Source organism: Trachemys scripta, chromosome 21, assembly GCF_013100865.1.
Source record: "Trachemys scripta elegans isolate TJP31775 chromosome 21, CAS_Tse_1.0, whole genome shotgun sequence".
Classification (NCBI taxonomy): Eukaryota; Metazoa; Chordata; order Testudines; family Emydidae; genus Trachemys; species Trachemys scripta.
The window spans coordinates 18,057,977-18,072,665 of NC_048318.1; the positions used below are offsets into that span (position 1 = coordinate 18,057,977).

At 42.7% G+C, this 14,689-nt stretch overlaps 2 protein-coding genes across 5 annotated transcripts in view; one reads left to right on the forward strand and one right to left on the reverse strand.

Moving 5' to 3' along the window:
• LOC117868715 (T-cell surface glycoprotein CD3 delta chain-like) overlaps positions 1-1,539 on the reverse strand; it is a 15,719-nt gene extending 14,180 nt beyond the window's left edge. Inside the window, exon 1 of the mRNA XM_034754908.1 lies at positions 1,523-1,539. Within this exon, the coding sequence (XP_034610799.1) occupies positions 1,523-1,539 (17 nt within the window). The remainder of the gene's footprint in view (positions 1-1,522) is intronic.
• UBE4A (ubiquitination factor E4A) overlaps positions 345-14,689 on the forward strand; it is a 28,638-nt gene continuing 14,293 nt past the window's right edge. The window contains exons 1-10 of one of the 4 annotated variants that reach the window (XM_034754588.1): positions 345-362; positions 1,932-2,093; positions 3,576-3,752; positions 7,489-7,601; positions 8,847-8,999; positions 9,146-9,305; positions 10,707-10,909; positions 11,524-11,715; positions 12,800-13,133; positions 13,406-13,532. In XM_034754588.1, coding sequence (XP_034610479.1) covers positions 1,973-2,093; positions 3,576-3,752; positions 7,489-7,601; positions 8,847-8,999; positions 9,146-9,305; positions 10,707-10,909; positions 11,524-11,715; positions 12,800-13,133; positions 13,406-13,532 — 1,580 coding nt within the window. In that variant the 5' untranslated portion in view covers positions 345-362; positions 1,932-1,972. Of the gene's footprint in view, positions 363-508; positions 610-1,931; positions 2,094-3,575; positions 3,753-7,488; positions 7,602-8,846; positions 9,000-9,145; positions 9,306-10,706; positions 10,910-11,523; positions 11,716-12,799; positions 13,134-13,405; positions 13,533-14,689 lie in introns of those variants that run through there. The other 3 variants (XM_034754591.1, XM_034754587.1, XM_034754590.1) reach the window with 3 other exon arrangements.

The following is a 14,689-nucleotide window of genomic DNA, read 5'->3' on the forward strand; positions in this document are numbered from 1 at the left end:
AAAGCTTATCCCCAAATAAATCTGTTAGTCTTTAAGGTGCCACCAGACTCCTTGTTGTTTTAACAAAAACAAGAAAGCCCAATAATTAGAAAGCAAAGAGGAAAAGGACCGAGAGTGCTGAGGTAGATATGGGCAGGAGAGGGAGAATGGTCAGAAGGAAGATGCAGCTGCCTGTGATGCATGGCGTAAGGAGACATGGGGAGGGCATTCCAGTTTCTTTCAGGGGGGGTTTCACCAGAAGAATGTTGAGAGTCACTTCTATACAATATTGTGCTTCTGGGGTTTTCTTGGATTTGCTCCATCTGCAAGTTGTGGCACAGGAGCTACCTTTTGGCTTGAATTAGAGCTGTTAGAGCAACAAGGTGGGTGAGGTTTGTTATCTGTTAGAGCAGTCATTTGAATGACATTTCACTATATAATAAATAAAACATTAGCAGCTACTATCATACATATAAACCTAAATGCTCAATCTTTTTCACTAGCTTGAATAATGTGATTTGATGCAGAACTCTGTCTCCATTGAGGGGAAAGAAGGAACGCACTTAGTGCTATTGTAACTTTGTGAGTCCTTGAATTTTTCTGCAGGTATCAGCTGCGTAAACAGGCTGAGTAAGTTTGTCCTTTGGCTTTGCACTAGATTGACTTGTGACAGCAGTATTCCACAAGCTGCGATTCATGGTCTCTTGAAATGTCTGACAGGGATGTTGTAGTCCAGTGTAGGAACAGCCAGGGCTAGTTCCTTGGCTTGCATGTGTTACAAATTAGGAAGTTATTCCATGGCAAACCAGCAAAACTCTAGGCTAAAAGTTAAGCTATTTTGCTTTCTATACTGCCTGTATTTCTGTAGGGAAGGACAGGTGGAGTGGTCTGCCGAGTGTTGCATCTGATTATTTTAATGCTCTGATGAAGAATTAATAACTTTTAGAAGAAATAGTAAGGATCAACAAATGGACTGGGCTTCCTTTCCACCGTTAGCTGTCCTCTTTGGGTATTCCTGCCAGCTCCCGTAGTGCTGAAATGGTAGGAGTGCTAGCATAGACCAGATCCCAGCATTCTTACCAGTGATAAAAACAGGAGTACTTGTGGCACCTTAGAGACTAACAAATTTATTAGAGCATAAGCTTTCGTGGACTACAGCCCACTTCTTCGGATGCATACAGAGTGGAATAAATATTGAGGAGATATATATACACACATACAGAGAGCTCTCTCTGTGTGTGTATATATATGTGTGTGTATATATATCTCCTCAATATTTATTCCACTCTGTATGCATCCGAAGAAGTGGGCTGTAGTCCACGAAAGCTTATGCTCTAATAAATTTGTTAGTCTCTAAGGTGCCACAAGTACTCCTGTTCTTTTTACGGATACAGACTAACACGGCTGCTACTCTGTTACCAGTGATAGCAGATCTAGACAACGTTGCTGTAAAAACATCTGTGTCCTGTCTCCATTAGTGTTCCCATCATGGATGTGGTTTCCCAATTAATGCTCGTGTAGGCATGGCCTTTGTCTGCAGTACTGCAACACTGTTTCCATGTAAGATCACTTACTGTAATAGGTACTAAGATACCTTAACAAGAAATGAATTTTGTTAGGTACAGCTAAGCATCCATAACTGAATTCCCTTGCTCTTTTCAGTTTCAGTTCAATGCTTAATTTTAATGAGTTAAAAGGTATCATTAAACATTGAAAAAATGTATCAAGGTAGAGCGCTTGTGTACTCCTTCAATTTTAATAGATGTGAAGGCAGGCATACTATTTTTAATGGTGGGTTCTTAGACGTGTAGTTAAATTGTCTTAAATCTTGGATTCCTAATTGAAAAAATCCTCCCCACTAAGGCACTTCTGGTTTTATTTTTAAACTTTAAGAATTGTAGTTGCTGCTGTTAACCACTGCTTTGTGATTGTCATACCTGTTCTTTCTTCAGCCCCTCTCCCCATGTCTGGATGGAGCACACTTTAAAGTGAAATGACAGACCAAGAGAATAACAACAGCATCTCAAGTAACCCTTTTGCAGCCCTCTTCAGCTCCCTAGCTGATGCCAAGCAGTTTGCAGCGATCCAAAAACAGCAGCTGAGGCAGCTCACTGGTAAGAGGAGAAGGGAGACCAAACAATGCAGCTCCGGTTGCAGAGGGTCTTCCCTAACAACATATCTATAAGGTTTTCATACTCTGGTCTGTGTTAACTATTCAGGTTCAGTACCCTGGGCAGGTTTGGGACCATCCATAAACAGAAATATTTTTCAGGCCTGGACACTTGTAGCCAGGAGTCAGAATTGTGGGGTGGCCACAGTATTATTTGTGTGTCAATATAGCATCTTACTTTGTGCACTTGAGGCCTGATCCAAAGCCCATTGAATTCACTGGGAGTCTTGCAGTTGACTTCAGTGAGCTTTGGATCAGGCCCTAAATTGTTGAGCCAACTTATTTGTAGTCCACTAGAAAATCTTGGGGGAGAAAGTCTGATCTGAATTCAGGACTGGGAGTTCTGATCCCAGACTGAACACTGACTCTTGCTTTGACCAGGTCACTTGTGCCTTGATACCCCCCCACCACCACCGATGCTGAGCACAGGGAGCTGTGGGTGCTTGGCATCAATCTTGCTGCCTCCATTTGGGGAATAATTAGATCAGCTATGTCACAGGAAGTACTTACGAATTAATGTTCTAAAGATGGACATTAGTGTATAAGGGCTAAATATTATTATTTAAAGCAATACTCTTGTCTTACAACATCCGTATGGGAGTCTTCTGGGAGACAAGGAGGGAGAATGGGAACTGGGCCATGCACCATTGCAGAAGGCAAGTTGTAGAAGTAGCAAGAATGCTTGGGAAAGGGTGTGGATGTCTCCTTGGCCGTTCACCAACCAATCTGAATGGGCAGGGTGACTTGTTTCTTACCCACAGAGTGTAGTGCTCTGTTTTATTTTGTTCTGACAGTAGGTCTACTTTGCTTTTCAGTAGCAATTTATCTGACGTGAAAGGTTTAAATTTCTTGTTCCAAGACTTGCACTGTTTGACGGGTGCCTGTGTTCAGACAGTCTTTTCAGAGATAAATGTTTTTAAATGGCACTTTGTATTCTACAAAACAAAATGCCATTGCTTCCTTAATTCTTCAGCGTGGCGTGCAGACAGTGTATGGACCTGTAACTCTTCTCCATGGCAGTGCCAGTGATGCTGGCAATCGATGAATATAGTGTGTAGATAGGACACAGGGTTCTTTATCAACTTGTTGTCCAACCCTGGTCTGAACAGGGTGTTACAAAATGGTGTACATCACAGCCTACATCATCACTACCTTCAGCAGAACTGCACTGTAGCCATAGTGTGCTTACTGCTGTGCTTGCCAGATAATGAATAATTCATGGTTTTACATGTAGAAACCTAAGCGTAGGTGTTTGAAATCAGTGGCGGCACAAAGATGGGCAGGACCTGTGCATGTCACTGATAGTGCTCCCTTGGGTTAATTCAGCCCTTTTTGTTCCCAGAGACACACTGCTTACCCTTCATGCTGCAGTGTTAATTTCTTCCTGGGCCAGAGACATGTTTATTTACTATCTTCTGTTTTCCAGCAGATGAAACCTCAGCCAGCCAAGATGACTCGGATAACAGTGTATCAGAGAGTCTGGATGACTGCGACTACTCTGTGGCTGAGATCAGCCGCTCCTTCCGCTCCCAGCAGGAGCTGTGTGAACAGCTCAACATCAATCACATGATCCAGAGGATCTTCCTCATCACCCTCGATAACAGTGAGTGGACATGCAGTGAAGCCTTGTGTTACCCACCAGACTCTCAGGGTTACAAGATTTACTTGGCAAGCACAATAGCTCAGCCATGGGAGTAGTTATGAGTGTGTGTTAGTCTGGAGCAATCTTGGCTCCCAGGGGTTGAGATTAAGTCTGAAGACTAGTGTTAGATGTGTGTGACTGCACACTGCAGTCATTATTATTTATTATTTGTATTACAGTAGCCTCTGACTTTAGCAGACACCATCACACATCTCATCAGGATCATCCACTGAGCGCACCTCAGGGGTCTCATACTTGTGTTGTAATGCTTCTCTCTACCCGAGAGCTTATTGAATGTGCTCAAATTATGATTCTTCCCATCATTCTTCATTTTCTAACATACTAAAAATGTAAAATTAATAAGAATCTGAAAATATTAAGCTATATAATTGCTTAAATATATGCATATAGTTATGGTGTACCCTCCTAGGTAGCAGAAAGATGTAACAAATCTAGTGTAAAGGCTCTATTTAGTTACAGAGCGGTAGCCGTGTAAGTCTGAATCTGTAAAAAGCAACAGAGGTCCTGTGGCACCTTTAAGACTAACAGAAGTATTGGAGCATAAGCTTTCGGGGTGAATGCCCACTTCATCAGACGCAATACATCTATTTAGTTGTAAATCAACATGTTTTAATGGTTATATAAGCCAATGAGAATGCACCTTTCTTTAGAAAATAACTGAACTACAAATGGAAAAGTTTGATTGATTAAAATTGATAATTTAAATTGAGATTTTCCACTTGGTGATTTAAATCAATCCAGCCTGGAATAAATGTAAAGCACTAAAATGGAGTTTGTATTATCCCCACTTGGCATGATCATGCAGCTAGGATATGGTTCACATCTTGCTTTCCTAAAACCCCAGTCAGTGCTGATGTGTTAGCCCCTTATTTGTAAAGTTCCCTTGTAGGGATTGGATGGGAAGTGATTTACTTGATCATCAGGGTGATTTAGTTGATGTTTCATAGAAATGTAGGACTGGAAAAGACCTTGAGAAGTCATCAAGTCCAGCCCCGGTACTGTGGCAGCACCAAATAAATCTAGACCATCTCTCACAGGTGATTGTCCATCCTATTCTTAACTATCCCATTGTTAGAAAGTTTTTCTTAATATCTAACCTAAATTTATCTTGCTGCAGATTAAGCCCATTACTTTTGTCCTACCTGCAGTGGACATGGAGAACAATTGATCACTGTCCCTTTTATAACAGGCCTTAACATATTTGAAGACTATCATCAGGTCCCTCCTTAGTAATCTTTTCTTGAAACTAAACATGCCCAGTTTTTTTAACCTTTCCTCATAGGTGAGGTTTTCTAAACCTTTTATCATTTTGTTGCTCTCCTCTGGGCTCTTCCATTTGTCCACATTTTTCCTAAAGTGTGACTCCTAGAAGTGGACACGGTACTTCAGTTGAGGCCTCCCCAGTTCTGAATACAGTGGGACGATTACCTCCGTATCTTACATCTTAACTGGATGCTCCAGTTAGTGCACCCCAGAATATTAGTTTTTTTTTTTTTTTTTTGGAACTGCATCACATTATTGATTCATATTCAGTTTGTGATCCACTGTAACCCACAGATCCTTTTCAGCTGTACCACTATCATCTGGCCAGTCATTCCCCATTTTGTAGTTGTGCCTCTGATTTTTCCTTTCCAAGTGAAGTATTTTACATTTGTCTTTATTGAATTTCATCTTGTTGATTTCAGATGAATTCTCCCATTTGTCAAGCTCATTTTGAATTCTAATCCTGTCTCCAAAGTACTTGTAACTCCACCTGTCTTGGTGTCCTCTGCAGATTTTATATGCATGCTCGCCACTTCATTATTCAACTCATTAATGAAAATATTTAATAATACTGAACCCAGGCGTGACCACTGTGGGACCCTTCTAGATATGCTGTCCCAGGTTGACAATGAACCACTCAACTACTACAGTCTTTCAACCACTTGTGCACCCATCTTATAATAATTTCATCTAGACCTCATTTCCCTACTTTGATTATGAGAATGGTATGTTGGACTGTGTCAAAAGCCTTACTAAAATCAAGATAATCATGTCTACACTCTCTCCCAGAAACACAGGCAAAGAAGGAAATTAGGTTGGCTTGGCATGATTTGTTTTTGACATCCATGCTGGGTATTCCTTATAACTGTAAGCACCTCGAGGATGACACTAATAATTTGATCCAGTATATTTCCAGGTATCAAAGGTTAGGCTGACTGGTCTATAGTTCCCCTTTTTAAAAATAGGTACGTTTGCCCTTCTCCAGTCCTCTGGGACATCATCACCTGTCCTCCACGAGTTCTTGAAGATAACATAATGGTGCCAAGATTGCTTCAGTTAATTCCCTAAGAACCCTAGGAGGAATTTCATCAGGACCTGCTGACTTGAGTACATCTAACTTATCTTTCCCAGGGTTGTTAACATTGCGTTGAGCGACTGATCACCATTAACCTTTTCAGTGAAGTCTGAAGCAAAATAGGCATTCAACACCTCAGCCTTCTTGATGTCATCAATTATTAGCTCTCCTTCCCCATTAAGATGAGGACCTACAGTTTCCTCTCATCTCTCTCTTGCTTCTTATGTATTTAAATAACTTCTTATTGCCTTTTATGTCCCTTGCTAGGTACAACTCATTTTGTGCCTTAGCCTTTCTGATTTTTGTCTCTATGTGCTTGTCCTAGTCTTTTGTATGCCTCCTTAGCAATTTGTCCATGTTTCCATTTTGTGTAGGATTCTTTTTTGATTTTCAGCCCATTAAAGAGCTCCTGATGGAGCCATATTCTGTCCTATCTTTCCTTCACATTGGAATAGTTGGAATTGTGCTTTTAATATTGTCTCCTTAAGAAACTGCAAACTCTCCTAAACTCCTTTATCCCTTAGATTTTCTTCCAATAGGAATCTACCAGTTCTCTGAGTTTGTTAAAGATTGCTTTTTTGAAGTCCTTATTCTGCTTCTCTCACTTCTTCCTTTCCTTAGAATCATGACATCTATCATTTCATGATCACTTTCACCCAAATGATCTTCCACCTTCACATTTGCAGGCAATTTCTCCCTGTTGGTCAGAATCAAGTCTAAAATGGCTGTTCCTCTGCGTACTATTTCCACTTTCTGAAACAAAAAGTTGTTCTCAAAGGCAGGAAAGAATTTTGCACCTTTCTTGGTGTCATTTGGCTATGGGTGAAGAATGTGATAATCCCAGTGGAAACCAATTATACGTTGATTGACTGGCCTGGTATTAAAATATCTACTAGAGCACACTTTGTTTTTGCAAAGTGAGCTTCTGTATGTATGTGTAAATTGGGAAGTTTGCTCTCTTATGGGGCTGGCTTTAGTGAACATTGGGAAATTACAATTAAAATGGATTTTTCCCAAACTGATTCTTAAACAGGATTCTGGTGTGTACCTGTGTGTTGTGCAGTGGATGTTGTATTGTCGTTTGTGTACCTTTTAAAAGATAACTGGTATATCATGTTCTAGAGTGAAACCTGTTTTTAAGCAATCATACAAAAACCACTTGCTCAGAAGAGAGCTTTTAACTAAAGGTTCAACAGAATTCCATAGGAAACCTTGTGGCAGGAGGATGGGGATATTTGGTAGTTGTTTACAGCAGTTAGCTCCCTCTAGCAGGCTGAACGCACTGGCGGTAGGCACATATTTGTGGTGGTTTGTTTAAGTGGATTTGATTATCCCCAGGTGATCCCAGTATGAAGAGCGGCAATGGAATTCCTGCTCGCTGTGTGTACCTAGAGGAAATGGCTGCAGAACTGGATGAACAAGACTGGCTTGACATGGAAAACATTGAACAGGTATCACCACTTCTCTGTCAACTTCTCTTTCAGGTTGGTGTCTGGCAGTCCTGAGCTAAAGAAGGTGCCGTGATTAATAAGCAGGTACCTGATTGCAGAGTATCTCCTCAAAAGTCCAGTCCCAAATGGGTATTTAATGATTCCTATTTAAAGATCAGGTCTGCATAAAACATTAATGATATGGGAGGACAGCTTAACTTGTGCACATGTTACTGAGAAACCAGTGTGCTCAGCTCTTTTTTTTGTTGTTTTTAGACTAGGCTAACAATAGACCTTCTTTTGGTAATTTGCTTTGGGAAGCAGCGGCTGTGGAGAGCCAAACGGCTGCATTCTGGGCACTGGGAAGGCACTGTGGGTTAGGTATAGGTGGTTATTCCTCACCAAATCGAGAAGGTGTCATAAATTTCTGTTCACGGCTTTTGTTAGCTGAAATTGAGATTTACTGATGGGGACGGTTTAGTTCTTACAGTGCACAAAAAATCTGGCTCTCAGCTACTAACAATAACTTGAACTCTGCTCCTTCCCTGCACAGCATATTAGAGTTTACCCTCAAGTGCAGACTTGTTCACGAATGGTCAAATGTCTGCTGCCTGTGACAACTGGGCTGGAAGTGACTTCAGGCTTAGTGGCTGTGAGCTTTGGAGTGCTTATAGGGTTAGCTAATACTAGCTCCTCCTAGTGGCTGCAGAGATCTGCTGCCAATGTGGGAGACTGAATGGGAAGATACAGATTAGGAGTCTGGTGACAGACTGGTTAAAATCCCAAGGCCTTTCCCACTCCTCCAGTTTAATTTGCTGTGTCCGCCTTCTGGAAGGTAAGAATGCCTTTGCTTATAACAGTGGACAGTGGGAGTTGGTGCTCCAGTACTCAGTTCTGCCACCATCCACCTCATCAAAACATTGTAAAGAGACCCGCTCCTCTAACAGGACTGTCATGCTAATGCTTGTCAGGTTTTTTTTTTCCAAAGGCAAGGGTTACAGACCCCTATTAGTAAAACTGCTGCAAATTTTGAAGGTGGCTGGAGAAGCTGTTGGCCTAGCAGACTGGGAAAAGTCTGAGAACCACTGGTCTAGCACTGAACTTTCTACATTTCTCAGTAGGGAAGGAAAGCCTAATGGGCAAAAAGGAGCCGTGTTAGGATGATTCGGTGTGGGGTGTTTTTTGTGGAGGGAACGAGGAGGGTTGTGACTTCAGACACTTGGGATTGTGTGTTTATTTTCAGTATATTTTTAATTGTGTGTCTAGGCACTCTTCACCCGCTTGTTGCTCCAGGAACCAGGAAATCACCTGATTTACATGACCTCTGTCAGCACACAGAATCTTTCTGCAGATAGAGACGCAGGAGAGAAACAGATTCTTCGCTACTTATATGCCTGTTACCAGAGATCAAAGGAAGAGGTAGGTAGGCAGCCTTGGGAAGGGGAAGTAGCATCATATGCGGTCTGATTACTGACCTGAAATGAGCAAGTGGGCAGACTATCCACATATACCGGTACACTTCAGGGGACATCATTCCTTCTGTCTCAATTCCTCTTTCCATGCAGATAACCAAAGTGCCAGAGAACCTGCTGCCCTTTGCAGTTCGCTGCAGGAATCTGACTGTGTCGAACACTCGCACTGTTCTTCTCACCTCAGAGATCTATGTCAACCAGAATGTCTATGAGCAGCTGGTGGACTTGATGCTGGAGGCACTGAGAGGAGCACGTAAGTCTCTTTCTCCTGGTGGGTTAGTAGTTATCCTCAGATGACCAAATATTGTTGCTTTTTCTTTCCACTTTATAACAAGAACATCAAACCCAACGTCTCTGCTATTTAAGGTCCAAGCTTGACCTTCAGAATCAAGTGAGCCATGTAAGCAGTAGATAGTCTTAGAGAAATGCCTAAAGTAATAGGGCAAGTTTGGTGGCCTTAGGACAGCTCAAGGTCTTGTGTCAAGGTGAAAGTAAAACCAGTTGACGCTAGCAAGACAAACTAACCCCACTAATAGAAACCTGGGGTGAGTGCAAAGCTGGCTGAACCGTATTTTACCCTTTGAGGGTCTGGACATTTTGTTAACTCTTTGTCTTGTATATTTTCATAAACGTAATGGGTAAAATCCTGGTGCCCTTGAAATCGAAGGGAGTTTAGCTATTGACTTGAAAGGGGCCGGGATTTCACCCACTGTAAATAACAGATCTGATCTAATGTACAAATTAAAATCCAAACTTATAAGTTACCTAAGGGGCAAGGAATAAGAATAAGTTCTTTAGACATCTTGGAAGAGGAGCATCTGACCGTGTCAGGAACCTTAACTAATAGGTCAGTTCCTAGAGTTTAAAGTAACCTTTGAACAGGAGCGAGTAGAGTCAGAAATGGGATGGAGCCTGTGAACAGCTCAGTTCTTTTCAACACAAAGTGTAGGGGAAATTGCCGTCTGCTTTCTTGGTTTTCTGTGTCACTAGCGAAGTTAACACTTTGGGCCAAAGTGCAGTCCATGGATACCAGTCACCCAAGAGCCACTCCTGGGGTCCACTGAATTTTATGGGATTGGTGTTGGGAGGAGAACTGGTCTATGAGAGAGTCAGTCTCTCTCTCTCTCTCTCTCTCTCTCTCTCTCTCTCTAACAAAGTATTCTACAGAATAAAATACTGAGACCCCCCCCCCTTTATAAGGGATTTAAAATTGGAGGGGAAGTTCAAATATGTTTAATTAGTGTCCTTATCCCATCTGAAAACACAACTATGTCCACTTGGCAGGAGGAAAATGTGTCTAGTGATAAGAATGTTTCTACTGTCCTTGTCAAGCACAATTGGTTCTACTTTAAAATGTGTTGGAAATTCTTGTCTCTTGATTTAATTTATCCCTAAGTAGTCAATATCTCAGGAGTCTCTAGATATGGACTTGCTAAAGCATGAGCTAACCCATGCAGCCCCCCAGAGCTTGCTGTACGCGTGACCTGCCGTCCGGCTATGGCTGGTATTTGACAATATGGTGTTACCTAATTGGCTGATGGTGAAGGATTATAACAAGATGAACCTGAAGTGTTAATGGGCTGAAGCCACTAAAAATACTTTGAATATTTCTGTTAAATGTTTTTCTACCCCTGCCCTTTACTTCTTTTCTTAGACTTTGAAGATGTGACTGAGTTTCTTGAGGAGGTCATAGAAGCCTTGACAATGGATGAGGAAGTACGGACATTTGGGGAGGTCATGGTTCCTGTGTTTGATATTCTGTTGGGTAGAATCAAAGACCTGGACCTTTGTCAGAATCTGCTGTACACATATCTGGATATGCTCCTCTATTTCACCAGACAGAAAGATATAGCACAGGTAAGTGTGTGTTAGTGCTGGTGAAAAGTGCCAGCTGTCCCCTGGAAAAGTGCTACATAGGCGGCAGCGGAGCAAATTCCCTCTACACTGTCCCACTAATATGCCTCTGCCATTACCCAGAAAGACTACCTCTACATAAAAGAGAGTAATTCACTTTCTGTGGCCCTTTGACGCTTAGCCTTGCTGATGAGCTCGCCAACAAGGAGAGAAACTGAATACGTCCACAGGCTGGTGGGTCTGATGTAGATGTACCTTCCTGTGCAGTGGCTAATGGCTTTTGCTTTGGCTTTGTTACGAAATGACAGGCTGGATATGTGCAGGGCTCACATTCTGCTCTGGTGAATGTGCACTCTCAGTAGTGTGTTGCTATGACCCATGCATTCCAGCTGTAGTAAAGGGATTGTGTATTGGCTGCGTGCAGCATCCTACGTGATTCACAAATTATGTAGTTATCTTCATCCTCTCTGAGAAAAAAACAAGAGTGAGAATGAAATAATTGGTTCCCCCGTTCCTTCTCTAACAGGTTACTCCTACTGTTCTCTGACCACTCCCAAATCAACAGGTTCTCTTCCTACTTTTATGAACAATAGCGTGCACCTCTTCTGTCTCTTTAGGTTTTTGTAGACTACATTCAACCAAAGGACCCCACCAATGGGCAGATGTATCAGAAGACCCTGCTAGGAGTCATCTTGAGCATCTCCTGCTTGCTAAAGACCCCAGGCGTAGTGGAGAATCATGGATACTTTCTGAATCCATCCCGATCCAGTCCACAAGAGATCAAAGTGCAGGAGTCCAACATTCATCAGGTCGAGCTGAAGTGCATCAGTGCCACTTTCTAATACTGAACCACAGTGTGTATTCCTAAGGAAAGGAAGCCTTGTAATGGGTTACAGCAAACGACTTGGGCTCAGAAGATCTGGGTTCTGTTCCAGGCTCTGCCACAGGGTGGCTGTATGACCTTGGCAAGTCACTCCACCTCTGTGTGCTGTGATGCTGTTTCCCCACCTGTACAATGAGGATAGCACAGACCTCCAGGGTGTTGGGAGAATAACTCCATGAATGTGGATAAAATGCTTTGGATTGCTCAGATGGAAGGTGCTGCAGAACTGCAAAATCTTAAAGAACTTTCTAGACATTAATGAATGAAGCATCACAAACCCTGGAAGATAGCTGTAATCCCTGTTCTGCAGGTGAGAAGACTCAAGCACAAAGGTTCCCTATAGAGAGCCTGGCAGATCCAGGAGCAGAACCCAGATCACCTGGCTCCCAGTCATGTGCCCTACCACAAGACCATCTTTCCACCCAGTCACCTATAAAGAAGTTTGGTTTTACTTTCCATTGAAACAATTCATTATATCTCTTAAAGTGTCCTCCTTGCTTTTTGCTGTTGGCTTCAGGGTTGCTCTGTTCATGACATGTTGTCTGACAGGAAACACTGGTAAGGGGGCGTGGGAGCTACACCTATGGGTATGTCTGCACTCCAGCTGGGAGCATTCTTCCCAGCATGGGGTTGACAGACTCACACTAACTCCCTCTGAGCTAGTGCACTAACAATTGTCACATGAACCCACAACTCCGGCTAGCCACCTGAGCTCGGACCCAGGGGCAGGCAGGTTTGGACTTGGGCTGCTAGCCCGAGTCACTGCCTAGGCAGCAATGTCCACACTGCTATTTTTAGCATGCTAGCTGGAGCAGAGCTCCCATGAGTGTCTAGCCAGGCCGGGAGGCAAGCTCCCAGCGGCAGGGTAGGCAGGCCCTAAGGGACTTTCCAGAAGATTAGGATGACTTGTGAACTCTCAGACCAACCTTGGAAAGTGCAAGTGAAATGGGTCTTTTTCAAAAATGCCTTCAATGATGGACTGGGTTTTTTATTTTATTTTTTTGTGACAGTTTATGGCCCAGTTCCATGAGAAAATCTACCAGATGCTGAAGAACCTGTTACAGCTGTCTCCAGAGACCAAACACAGGATTCTGTCCTGGCTTGGAAACTGTCTCCATGCCAATGCAGGCCGTACCAAAATCTGGGCTAACCAGATGCCAGAGATCTTCTTCCAGATGTATGCCTCGGATGCCTTCTTTCTGAATCTAGGAGCTGCCCTCCTGAAATTGTGCCAGCCATTCTGTAAACCCAGATCTCCTAGGCTTCTCACCTTCGATCCCACCTACTGTGCCCTGAAAGAGCTGAATGAAGAGGAAAGGAGAAGTAAGAACGTGCATATGAAAGGTAGGTATGCTAGAAATGTTATGCTCGCCTTGTGTTGCATTTGCTTCCATCTGGGCTCACAAGCACTTTGTCTCCCCTACAACACTATACCTCATGCCTCTCCAGGAGGAAAAGGAGGCAACAGATTAGATGGGTAGTGGGGAAGGAATAAAGAAGCTGAAAAAAGTTAAAATATCACCCACACCAAGTCGGGTCTTTCTGACTGTGCTGAAGTCCCCTTCCCAGACCCAGCGGGGCAGTGTTAATTCACTGGTGCTTTTAATTTATTTAAGGCTTGGAAAAAGAAACATGTTTGATTCCAGCTGTGACTGAGAAGGAGCCAGAGTTTGCCCACAGCTACAATCTGGTGACCGAGAATTTAGTCCTGACACAATACACCCTCCATTTAGGATTTCACAGGTAACTCTCTGCTAGCCTTGTAAGTCCAGGAAATGGTGGTTATAAACAGTGTTGATAACAGGGAAGTGCCACACAAACCTTTATTTCTTATGGATGTATTTTAAACCAGGGTGTGTGCAGGCTTGTGGGAGAGATTCTTTTGCCTAGGCTCAGGTAACATCTGGTGTTCTCAAACAGAAGAATGCTAAATTCATAAGGGAAATATGTGTTTTTAGTAACACTCTGTATCCATTCAATATTTAAAAAAAATAAAAAATTCACCAGCCAGAAATACTCTTGAACAGGGAGTATCCTCCCAATATCTCAGAGGTCCAATACTGTTATGCCTGTTTTTCTGACTCTGCTGATGACACCTGAGCCCCAGGCTATAGCTAACAATTCAGCCTGGGGTTTATTTCACCTGTGCTCAAATAAAAACTAACAAGCCCATGAACCAGCTGTTATCTTTGGGCCTACTGAAGAGTTGGACCCCTGGTTTGACTGTGATAATGTCTGCTTCATGGGCTTGTTAGCTTTCATTATCATTTAGCTGCTGATCTTTCCCCAGAAGAGAAAAGGCCCATGTCTCCTGACTGTACTGGAGAGTGTCACTGTCTCAGGATACTTGTACTCTGTAGAATATTTGAACTGCCATAGTGAGTGGGTTTCATTTTAAGCAGGTTAGGAAGATAACTGGCTGCTCTTCTCAGGAAGTGGTCTGCTAAAATGTACCGTTCCCTTAGCCTCCCACTGTGAATTGTTGCCGGGATACTGTGAGGTCACTAATGATCCAAGCATACTCACCTTCCGTGTGGTTTATTATCTAAATATAGAAATAGCCGAAAATTATGCAAATGGCTTTGTTGCTGGGAAACTGAAAATGTATGCAAGGAAACATCACCACATTACCTAGAAAATCCCTGACTTTGGTAATCTGAGGATTTACAGCTGCATAGGCCAAGCTAGCCATCTGGTGCAGTTAGCACTGGTGGATCACCAGATTTTTCATTCTGCAGACCAGTTTGTAAGAGAGCTCCTTTTCTGGAACTGCACTCTCCCAATCGCTCACTGTCTGATTCCGATAGTATTCCATTTGGCAGACCATCAGACAGTATTATTCATGGGGGATAATTTGAGGACAGTGGATTAAAATAACGCTCACTCAGTTACATCCTTCT